This window comes from Sinocyclocheilus rhinocerous, unplaced genomic scaffold (genome assembly GCF_001515625.1).
Source record: "Sinocyclocheilus rhinocerous isolate Xijiao unplaced genomic scaffold, SAMN03320098_v1.1 scaffold1186, whole genome shotgun sequence".
Classification (NCBI taxonomy): domain Eukaryota; kingdom Metazoa; phylum Chordata; class Actinopteri; order Cypriniformes; family Cyprinidae; genus Sinocyclocheilus; species Sinocyclocheilus rhinocerous.
Window position 1 is genome coordinate 449,828 of NW_015630341.1, and position 11,731 is coordinate 461,558.

Below are 11,731 nucleotides of genomic sequence, written 5' to 3' on the forward strand. Positions count from 1 at the left end.
TGCGTGTGTGTGTGTGTGTGTGTGTGTGTGTGACCTCGCAGGAGTGTATCTCGCATTCAGCAGTGAAAACTAAGTTTGAGCAGCACACAATCAGAGCAAAGCAGATCACAGAAACAGTCAAAGACGTCATGGATCAAATCAACATCGCCGCCGCGGACAAGAGGTGCGTCTGTTTCTCTTTATTTTGGGGATTATTGTAGCAGAAGGTCCAGTATCTACACCAGCATAGAGGATTATGTTGAAGCGATTCGTCTCTGAGATGAATCCAAAAGGTCTTAACAGATATGATAAGCTCAGTTCTGAATATGAAATCTGTATATTGGCTTGCCGTGTGACTGAAGTTGTCATGGCTCATGTAGTAAGGTGTTTTATGTCTGACCTCAGGGTGCTTTCTCTGGAGGAGAGAGAGTATCTGATTGACCGACTGGATTTCGTTCGCAATCAACTCAACCTGCTCATCCAGGACATCAAGAAGAAAATCGAGGCCATCACGGAGGAGGTGAAACACAAGGTAAAGCGGAGGAATCGACTGACTGCTCACTCTGAGGTTAAGACAATATAACTGCAGTAATATCTCCAGATGAACACTTACTGCACTGAAGCAGCTCAGCTTTACTTGATTCTCCATCAATCATGTTTTAGAGTCTCAAATCTGATCCTCAGGATCTTTTGAGGAGCGTTTGTTTCCAGAAGCTTTACTTTCACTGTTCCTCAGCGGAGGAATGATCTTCACAAGCCTCCAGAACATCTCACATCTTCTGAGGAGCCTTTATTTCTTCAGCTCTCAATCACTGCATTATATGTTTGGAGCATTTCAATCTCATCTTATTATTAGAGATATAGAGCCACGACTGATATTTAGATCAGTTTATGTCAGTATCTGCTGCACTGTCATAAAGATCTCACTGATTTACATTACAAGCAGCAGAATTTCATCATTGAAATATCAGCATCTGATGCAAATTGTATATTTTGGGCCTGTTTTTTCTTCATATTCTCACTGAATCAGACTATATGAACAAAAACACATGCACAAGAAAATAGATTTTTTTTTTACTATTACTTCATAGGCTTTATAGGGGTTAAACATTAGGATTTCATTTGATGAGTTGATTTGCTATTCAAATTGTGTCGTATAACTAGACCTAGAAAACATATGCATTAAGAAAAGTAATTTTTTTATACATCATGAACATCCCTGTTCCTTGTAGAGAGTCTTGCTATCATGTGACCCAAAGCCTCTCGCTGCTGTTTATGGGTAATCTGAGCAGATTTGTTGTTGTGTGAAGGGCTGGCTGTTTGGTTTGGTGAATGAACGTCTTCCTGTGTTTGTGTTTCAGGTGTCGGATGCCATGGCAGAAGAGATCTGCCGTCTGTCTGTGCTCATAGACGAGTTTCGTGCAGGCTTCGACCCGTCACCAGACGAGCTCAAAATCTATAAATCTGTGAGTGTCAGAATAGACCCATCACTTTATTCAACTGTTATGTGGTTGTCAATGGATGAGCACAGTTGCAAAACCTCATTGGTCCAAAATCGGTCCTACTTGATATAGCTGTATATAAAACTTAAAATAAAAAAGACAACATTTTACACACAAACACAGATATATATGTGTGTATATATATATATATATATATATATATATATCATGTATACACATACATATAAAAAATACTATATTTTATAATAAATTTTAAATAATTTTCATATATTCAAATACAATATATTTTCATATTATTAAATAAATATTATAAAATATGTAATATTACAGTTTTATATCTAAAATATTAAATATAATATGTGTGTGTGTGTGTGTGTGTATAAATTATTATTATTTTTTGCTTCATAAATGAATATCCCATTCAATACCTGATCTGATCTGTTTGTCTTCTGCAGGATCTTCTCAGCCACATCGAGAAGGGCATGGGCAAGAACCTGGCCTTCCACTGTTCTGATGCCGTAAACGCCTCGGTTCAGTCGTCTCAGCAGGACATGATGGGTATGTGAGAACACCGTGACCTGCGTTTGATATTTAAACACCAGTAGGTGACACTCCTATTAATAGACAATGTCTGATAATGGGTGAAGTGTTGCTTAAGTGTGTTATCTGGCTCTCTGTAATACTCGATTGGTGCCAGTACGCTAAACCATAAAACCAATCGCTGTATGGACAGTTTTGCAATAGTATAGAGTGTGATAAATGAGTGTGTTTAGTTAAACTACCTGCTTATTGTGCTTCCAGAGTGTCTGAAGCCTCTGCTGCCCTCTGCTGTCCAGAGCCAGCTGCACATGCTCATTCCCTGCAGGAAGTTTGAGCTCAGCTACGACCTCAACTGTGCCACCCTTTGCTCAGACTTCCAGGAGAACATCGAGTTCCAGTTCTCTTTAGGCTGGACCGCGCTGGTCCACCGTTTCTTAGGTCCCGTCAACGCCAAACGTGCCTTGATGCTGGTGGATCAGAACCTGCTGGTACATCAGAAATCTGTGTTTCCACCGGGATACATGGAGATGCTGGTGTGAACTAGGCTTGCCGCGATAGACGGTGCTGACGGTGATACCGTTGTTAAGCCGCAACACCGGTTACGTCACTTCCTCACCGACCCCCACCGTCGTTTAGATTTTTTTAATAGTAATAAAAATTCGAAAGTGAAAGTAAAATGCGCACGGTGCTTTTAAGCTATTTAATAGCGTAGGAAAGCGAGGAAAAGACGGGAAATTCAAACGAACGAAAAACGAACAATTGCGCCGAATTGCCGCTATTTGAAAGTGAAAGTAAAATGCGCACGCATTTTGCAAGCTATTTAAAAGCGAGGAAAAGAGGGAACGCCCTGCCCCCATGGTGATACCGGTATTATCGGTGTTGTCACACGTCGATTAACCGGTGGAAAAATTTCCTCAACGTCACAACCCTAGTGTGAACTTGACATATTTTGGTATTGAATGGAATTTTATTGTGTTTGTCGTTGTTTTTTTACTCAGCTGATGTCACCGACCACCCCTTCGGCTCCAGCGGTGGTTCAGTCTCAGATCCCCAGAGCTCAAGGTCAGAATCAGCAATCTCTGGCACAGGAAGAACTCATGATGTCTATGGTGAACAACCTGGCCTCGGTCACCTCTCGCACGTCTATGAGTGTGATCATCGTTGGAGGAGTGGTGAGAATTATCGCCGTTTCTCCTCATTGATGCTTTAGAATCCCCTTTATTTTCTATAATAAATGTGACCATGGAGCACAAAACCAGTCATAAGGGTAAGTTTTTGGAAATTGAGATTTATACATAATCTGAAACTTGAATAAATAAGCACTCCATTGATGTATGGTTTGTTAGGATCGGACAATATTTGGCTGAGATACAACTATTTGAAAATCTGGAATCTGAGGGTGCAAAAAAATCTAAATATTGAGAAAATCATCTTTAAAGTTGTCCAAATGAAGTTCTTAGCAATGCATATTACTAATCAAAAATTAAGTTTTGATATATTTACGGTAGGAAGTTTACAAAATATCTTCATGGAACATGATCTTTACTTAATATCCTAATGATTTTTGGCATAAAAGAAAAATCAGTAATTTTGACCCATACAATGTAGTGTTGGCTATTGCTACAAATATACCCCAGCGACTTAACACTGCTTTTGTGCTCCAGGGTCACAAATGCGGTTGGTCACAGATGTCCTGTTCCTGTCTAATTGGGCCGTTCTTGGCCAGAATAAGCTGCAATGTGTTTGATTCATAAATTTTGAAATATTTGTTATGAAATCATTTGAGTGACTATTCCTTGTGTGAAGGTGCGGTCACATTAGCGAAATTCTGTGGGCAAAAATGTCCATTGTCTGTTATCAATAGTGTAGTAATATATGAAGTAACTTTCAAACCAAGCAGCTGGGTGAAATAAAGAAATAAATGACAAAAAAAGCCAAAATATTATATGCCATTGATGAATATTTACTGAATTATCTACTGTTTTGTTGATGGGGGCATTAAGATGCATCCAACTTTTGAAAGATGGATGCATCGTTATCTCGTCTTTACACAGAAATTGGTAGGTCTGTTAGTAAAATCTGTTGACTTTAGCAATGCTTGTTGCATTATATGCCAGTGGTGACCGTTCAAAAATGCCTGTAACTCAGTTGAACCATATAGGGCCTTAAAAATTAAGATTTCAAAAGAAAAGTTTGTTAAAAACCAACATCTAAAAGTTTAATATTTAATACTTCCTGAGTTACAGGCATGCAATCTTTGGGGAAAAAACGCAAAAAGTGCTTTTTCCCATTTTTGAACGGTCACCACTGGCATATAATGCAACAAGCATTGCTAAAGTTAACAGATTTTACTAATAGACCTACCAATCTCTGTGTGAAAATAAAATAACGATGCTGCCATATTTCTAAAGTCATTTTCCACCTCCTGTAATTTGGCTCCAAATCTCATTTTGACCCCCTCGACAAAATAGTGGATTACTCCGTAAATATCCATCCATGGCATTTAATATTTTGACTATTCGTGTTTGTCTTTCTTCATAAAAAATATTAACAATTTCAAAAATTGTAGCCAGGGAAGTTTCTGAAATTTGGTTGATTTGAGACAATGACCCAGCTGTGAATTTGCGATACCAACTTGGACCCGTTGCAAAACCTCCCAATTCCTAATCCCAAACCGCCCACAAAACTCCCCGAATGACGGTACATGTGACCTTAACTTCCCATGGGTTGGAAATGAATGCATTGTTATTGAAGTTCATCTCTGTTCCCTCTGTTAGGTGTGGCGAACAGTTGGCTGGCGTCTGATCGCTCTCTCCATGAGTCTGTATGGCATGCTGTACCTGTATGAAAAACTCACCTGGACCACCAAGGCCAAGGAAAGAGCCCTGAAGAAACAGTTTGTGGATTACGCCACCGAAAAACTTCAAATGATCATCAGTTTCACCAGCTCAAACTGCAGCCACCAAGTGCAGCAGTAAGTGTTTTTACATCAGAGTCGATTTGACATCAGGGTTTGGTCCGTAAGGAAGCTGTTTTCCAAATTTGGATGCATTTTGAGTCATTTTGAGATTAATACAGCATTAGGGAACTGCTATCAATGACGTTCACTGCAGCTGAAGAGCTGTTCTTTTCATGCAAGCCGTTCCTGTATGTTAAAAGTGTTCTTGTGTGTCTGATACAGGGAAATCGCCAGCACATTCGCCCGACTCTGCCAGCAAGTCGACATCACCCAGAAGGAACTGGAGAATGGCATCCAACGGCTCACCGACAAGATCCAGAAGCTGGAAACTGTACAGAAGCGATCCAAAGTGCTCAGGTCAGTGTCCGAGCCATCGTTAATGGCAATGGAGACTATTTAGACTCCGTATCCGGTTAACAAATGCATCCGGAGACTTCTGTATTTCTGTCAAGCTTTGAGTTGCACCTTAGAAAATGTGAGGTTTTCCACATCTCTAATATTGATCGTGTTGAGACGTTTGTAATAATAGCCACGTTTCCTTTCCTAGACATAAAGCCACGGCTCTGGAAAAGCAGTTGGAGGATTTCAGCTCCCAGTATCTTCGTCCTCAACCCTGATTCTGTTCACACGGATACACTGGCTCCTTCCAGAGAGTGATGTAACTCGTGAATACTGTACACCCTGCTGTTTAGGGAATTCTCGACTCACCAGATGTTGCAACGACTGCAGAGGGGGAAAATTGTACTTGTATTTAACTGTAAAATTTGTATTCTTGAATTAAAGCTGCTTTCAGTGCTGTATTATGGTTGAGTTTCACTGGAACTGAACTTGAAAACACTCCCCTATAATGCAAAACAAAGGAAAAAAAACATCTGGAATTTCGAAATGGAGTCAGTTTTGCTGTTCAGGTTCAGCATAATGGAGTAAAACTTTATTTCATTCTTATACCCAGCCTTTTTCTTCAGAAATAGAATTCATGTCATCAGACCGGGAATTCAGAGTTGTGTAGATTTGCCTTTTGATCACAAAGCCTGTTTTCTATGTTTCTTGAGAGTCTAACCCCAAATTCTCTTTATGAATTTTCTGTTATTTCTAAACATGTAAATGTGATATCCTGGAATCCCAATGTAAAAATTCCTCCTGTGTAATAAAAATATAATAAAATATTATTAACCCTCCTGTTATGTGCAAATTTCAACCATGTTTTTAATGTGTGGGGTCAAATTGACTCCAAATATTTAACTATATCAATAAATTACTAAAATTGACAATATAGTTTATTTTTATTTACTTACACTTTACCTACCCGATATTTTAAATACATTTTTAGGACAAAACATTATTATTTTTTTTTTTATATATATATATATATATATATATACGGTACATGTGACCTTAACTTCCCATGGGTTGGAAATGAATGCATTGTTATTGAAGTTCATCTCTGTTCCCTCTGTTAGGTGTGGCGAACAGTTGGCTGGCGTCTGATCGCTCTCTCCATGAGTCTGTATGGCATGCTGTACCTGTATGAAAAACTCACCTGGACCACCAAGGCCAAGGAAAGAGCCCTGAAGAAACAGTTTGTGGATTACGCCACCGAAAAACTTCAAATGATCATCAGTTTCACCAGCTCAAACTGCAGCCACCAAGTGCAGCAGTAAGTGTTTTTACATCAGAGTCGATTTGACATCAGGGTTTGGTCCGTAAGGAAGCTGTTTTCCAAATTTGGATGCATTTTGAGTCATTTTGAGATTAATACAGCATTAGGGAACTGCTATCAATGACGTTCACTGCAGCTGAAGAGCTGTTCTTTTCATGCAAGCCGTTCCTGTATGTTAAAAGTGTTCTTGTGTGTCTGATACAGGGAAATCGCCAGCACATTCGCCCGACTCTGCCAGCAAGTCGACATCACCCAGAAGGAACTGGAGAATGGCATCCAACGGCTCACCGACAAGATCCAGAAGCTGGAAACTGTACAGAAGCGATCCAAAGTGCTCAGGTCAGTGTCCGAGCCATCGTTAATGGCAATGGAGACTATTTAGACTCCGTATCCGGTTAACAAATGCATCCGGAGACTTCTGTATTTCTGTCAAGCTTTGAGTTGCACCTTAGAAAATGTGAGGTTTTCCACATCTCTAATATTGATCGTGTTGAGACGTTTGTAATAATAGCCACGTTTCCTTTCCTAGACATAAAGCCACGGCTCTGGAAAAGCAGTTGGAGGATTTCAGCTCCCAGTATCTTCGTCCTCAGCCCTGATTCTGCGTTCACACGGACGCTTGGCTCCTTCCAGAGAGTGATGTAACTCGTGAATACTGTACACCCTGCTGTTTAGGGAATTCTCGACTCACCAGATGTTGCAACGACTGCAGAGGGGGAAAATTGTACTTGTATTTAACTGTAAAATTTGTATTCTTGAATTAAAGCTGCTTTCAGTGCTGTATTATGGTTGAGTTTCACTGGAACTGAACTTGAAAACACTCCCCTATAATGCAAAACAAAGGAAAAAAAACATCTGGAATTTCGAAATGGAGTCAGTTTTGCTGTTCAGGTTCAGCATAATGGAGTAAAACTTTATTTCATTCTTATACCCAGCCTTTTTCTTCAGAAATAGAATTCATGTCATCAGACCGGGAATTCAGAGTTGTGTAGATTTGCCTTTTGATCACAAAGCCTGTTTTCTATGTTTCTTGAGAGTCTAACCCCAAATTCTCTTTATGAATTTTCTGTTATTTCTAAACATGTAAATGTGATATCCTGGAATCCCAATGTAAAAATTCCTCCTGTGTAATAAAAATATAATAAAATATTATTAACCCTCCTGTTATGTGCAAATTTCAACCATGTTTTTAATGTGTGGGGTCAAATTGACTCCAAATATTTAACTATATCAATAAATTACTAAAATTGACAATATAGTTTATTTTTATTTACTTACACTTTACCTACCCGATATTTTAAATACATTTTTAGGACAAAACATTATTATTTTTTTTTTTATATATATATATATATATATATATTTTATTGCTTCATTTACATAGAAAAAAACATTGTCCAGTTTATGAGATTTGTTCCTCTAAGTAACACACATCATCCAAATATTGCCCTAACACCTCATTTTTCTTTAGACACAGAATAACAGTCAAATGTCCCCACAAGGACAGTAAAACCTGAAAATTTTGGGAAAGATTGTGGGAACATTTAGTTGGCCTCATGAGGAAAATGGCTTTGTTTTTTTTGGAAATGTAAAAATGCAAAGTTTTGTGTGAGAGGTAGGGTTAGGGGAATGAAAATACAGTTAGTACAGTAAAATTATGTCTAATGGAAAGTCCCCATATAATATGGAAACCCAACAACAATCATTTTTGATAGATGCTTGTACAGTTTTGAAAATGTGTATAGTGTTTATAAACATTATTGTATGAAATAGTCGATAAAGGTATATGAAACGGACAAAAATTGGCCTTCATATGCAGTACATTAATAGTAAAATGTATGCCAAGGCATAAATTATATTTACTTTAAAAATGTAATTATATTTTCAAGTCAAAGTTGCTTTGTGGTCAATTTGACCCCAGACATCACAGGAGGGTTAAATTGTTTTATTGCTGCGTTAAACAAACGCTACATTTCTGATGTTTAGATATTACACTATTAATCCCAGGAAAGAAATTCTACAGATGGAGGTTATTGACAGACAGAGACGCAACAAACTGCTCACCTTTCTGAATCCAAAATGTGCGACTTTTTTGACAGGTTTGAAGACAAGACAAGTCGTCCTTAGGTTTATCTTCAAATAATGTTTTATGCAGGGTAATCTTATTTACGCATAAACCTTGTCAGTTGACGTTCGCGCGCCGGGATTCTGAGAGGAAGTGGCGCGAATTTCTGAGGTAAGTTCTCGCGACAGTTATATCACAGATTTTAGGCAGATTTTAAAATTAACATATAATAATGACAAAATAATATTAAGCTGCAGGTTATTTACAAGTAAGACGAAAGAAAAACAGGACGAGCGAGCGTTGGATCGTCGGATATGAATCGGGTAAGTGACGCTGTGGACGGAAGTGCGTGCTTTTCGCTTCTCTCGTTCGTTTACTTAATATAAAGTTTATGATAAAGTTTACTTTTAAGTGAAAACGCCTATGAAAAACCAATTACAATTGATGAAATGTTTTGTTTTGAGTTGAAAACGGCATGTAATATAACTTTCCCTAGATATCTAGCCCAAACATCCATATTTAAATATAACTGCACAAGTTTAAAAGACAATCAAACCGAACACATCTTAGGATATGGTTAAAAGTCTTTTTATTGGTTACAATATCAGTGTATGGCAGCATTAACACCATGTTACTTTACAAATACCAAAAAAAAAAAAAAAAAAAAAGTTGAGAAACAAAACATTAAAAATGATTATTTGAAAATATGGGCACTGTGAAAGTACACGAGGCAAAACACTCCTGGTTGTATTGGCTCAAAACAAAAATAAAGAAAATAAATGGATTATTAAGCTTACAAATCGAGCCAAAAGTATATTATGAATACTTAAAACACTGGGGTTCTAACATGTAATGTACTACTAAAATGCTCTTTCATTGCGGAGTTTGAGTGGTTTGGAAATAATGCGTACAAACAAAACTAAACGCATTTGGAAAAGTCATCCATGGTATTCATTAAAGCTCTAAAACATCAGCATTTCAGCCACTCTTATGGCAGCTATACGTTAAAACTGCCGATTTCAGCGGATCCAGAACCAACCAACTCAAATCTTCAACATGATCGTAATAAAACAACCACAAAAAGAATCACTGAGCGGCAATCTTGCAACCTCTACATTACCAACAATAGAAATCTGACTCAAATCTAACCAATACGAATAACACCAGCAAAAATCCTGTTTAAATTGAATTCTAAATGCGACATTATTACCAAAGACATCCCTTTTCACAGTTAATCATCATAAAACTCGGCATAAAACAAACTAAAATCAATTCCTTTATGGAGCAGTGAAAGGGTTTTTATTCATGCTAAAAAGCACTGTAAAAGGACTTCTTGCAGAAAAAAATACGCGTTTTAATAATTTCAAGCTGCTTTCCGATTCCCTTTAATATAAAAAGGCAAAGTATTTTAAATGCTTTTCACAGTTATATGAGGTGTTAAGAGCGTTAACAATATCACTGTTTTAATCAGGCTTATTAAACTGGGTCTCAAACCAGCATTAATCTGGCAACCGCAACAAACACAGGCATACTGTCGGAACATAAATATGGCGAAAGTGAGTAAACGGCTTCATCGCTCTGATCTACGATTTTCGATTCATTGAAAAATTAAGCCAAATATAGTGACTCGGTGAGCAGTTTAACCATCCTGACCAGATAGTGTTCTTCATTTCCACCTGTTTGCACACATTTACAAGCTGAAACTCTCAAATGACGCTTAATGAACACCAAAAAAAAGTATATATACTGTTTTCAATACGTTACATCTTTATAACACTGCAACACTTCAATTTAAGAGGAGGGTTTGTGGCCATTTCTAATAAAAAAAATAAAATAAAATATTAAAGCGAGTGTTATGAATTCATTCAAAGCACAGATTCTTTGTAAGCACCAAGAATAGGAATTTATATACTAGGATTAGTTCTGTTTTGATCACTAGTATTTAAGGCTTAAGTTCAAGGGCAGATCGATCATGAATTTTGTTATCAAATTAAAAACAAGGCGTCAAAATGCTTCGAATTAAACATTCGATCTCAAAGCTGTGAGAAAATTCAGTGCCTTCTTTCCAAACACCCTCAAGCACCAATAAATGATTGATTTAGTGGCGTGTAAAAAAAACAAAACAAAAACAAAACAAAGTTTAGAGGTCATCTGCATAAAAACACAATGTGTTTTATGCTTTTGTTTTCCAATGCACGAAAACCTCACATAAAATTTTTGTAATACAGCTTGTTTGCAACGTTCCATTTTAGTTTAGCGTTGTTTTCTATGTACAACAAACAAACAACAAAATACAAAAAAAGTGAAAGATTAATAAAAATGTCATGGGCCAATGATCAACTAGAAAAATATATACATGAACACTATGTATGTATATACCATATGGTATATACATACACATAATGCTGTACATATATACCATATCTATATTCATATACATGTATATTTACATATTACACAATGACACTTTAATAATCTCTTCCTATAATTCCTGTGGCCGGCAGTGATGATCGGCTTCTCCACGGGATGGAACTACATACTGAAAATCATGTGTAATAACTGGAATACAGAGGAACTGCTGTGGAAAGACGTAGGAATGGGACCGGAGGAAAATGGAAATTTTAATACCATTCTCAGTTCCAGATCCGAAGGAAACTGTCCCATGATCCCGTGGCCACAGCCATCCCGTCATCAGGTACTCCTAAACAGCTCACTCTGTTGTCATGACCGGCCAGGACACCTGGAGAAAGAGAGAGGGATCGATACAGGTTATCATAATGCAAAGAAGAAAAAAAAAAAGAAAAAATAACGACAACAAAACATATAAATAAATAAATAAAAAATATGCACGCAAATGCTAATAAATTAATAAAACAAACAATAATCAAAAAAGAAAAAGCTGAAATAAAAATACAGTAAAAATAACATTTACAAAATTATAAAATAATCAAATAAAAATTACAAGCAAAAAAATTTAAAATTAAAATTAAAATAAACTTACAATAAAAAATATAAAAATAAAATAAATAATAAAAAAAATCATCAAAAATAAAAAAAAATAAAAA

General features: G+C 36.9%; 2 protein-coding genes and 1 pseudogene across 2 annotated transcripts in view; 2 read left to right on the top strand and 1 right to left on the bottom strand.

Annotated features, from left to right (window-relative positions):
- LOC107740068 (mitofusin-1-like) overlaps positions 1 to 6,175 on the top strand; it is a 21,609-nt pseudogene extending 15,434 nt beyond the window's left edge.
- Positions 6,176 to 6,370: 195 nt separating this feature from the next.
- Positions 6,371 to 7,801, top strand: LOC107740067 (mitofusin-1-like). Its single transcript, XM_016552344.1, has 3 exons — positions 6,371 to 6,598; positions 6,806 to 6,940; positions 7,131 to 7,801. Exons 1-3 carry the CDS (start codon positions 6,441 to 6,443, stop codon positions 7,198 to 7,200), a joined length of 363 nt encoding a protein of 120 aa, XP_016407830.1. The 5' UTR covers positions 6,371 to 6,440; the 3' UTR covers positions 7,201 to 7,801.
- Positions 7,802 to 11,058: 3,257 nt separating this feature from the next.
- LOC107740079 (guanine nucleotide-binding protein subunit beta-1-like) overlaps positions 11,059 to 11,731 on the bottom strand; it is an 11,816-nt gene continuing 11,143 nt past the window's right edge. Inside the window, exon 10 of the mRNA XM_016552358.1 lies at positions 11,059 to 11,406. Coding sequence (XP_016407844.1) covers positions 11,300 to 11,406 — 107 coding nt within the window. The 3' untranslated portion in view covers positions 11,059 to 11,299. The remainder of the gene's footprint in view (positions 11,407 to 11,731) is intronic.

Coding starts and splice junctions, on each gene's coding strand:
- LOC107740067 (XM_016552344.1), top strand. CDS start 6,441: ATGAGTCTGTATGGCATGCTGTACCTGTATGAAAAACTCACCTGGACC. Junction 6,599..6,805: donor TGCAGCCACCAAGTGCAGCA/GTAAGTGTTTTT, acceptor TGTCTGATACAG/GGAAATCGCCAGCACATTCG. Junction 6,941..7,130: donor AAGCGATCCAAAGTGCTCAG/GTCAGTGTCCGA, acceptor TTCCTTTCCTAG/ACATAAAGCCACGGCTCTGG.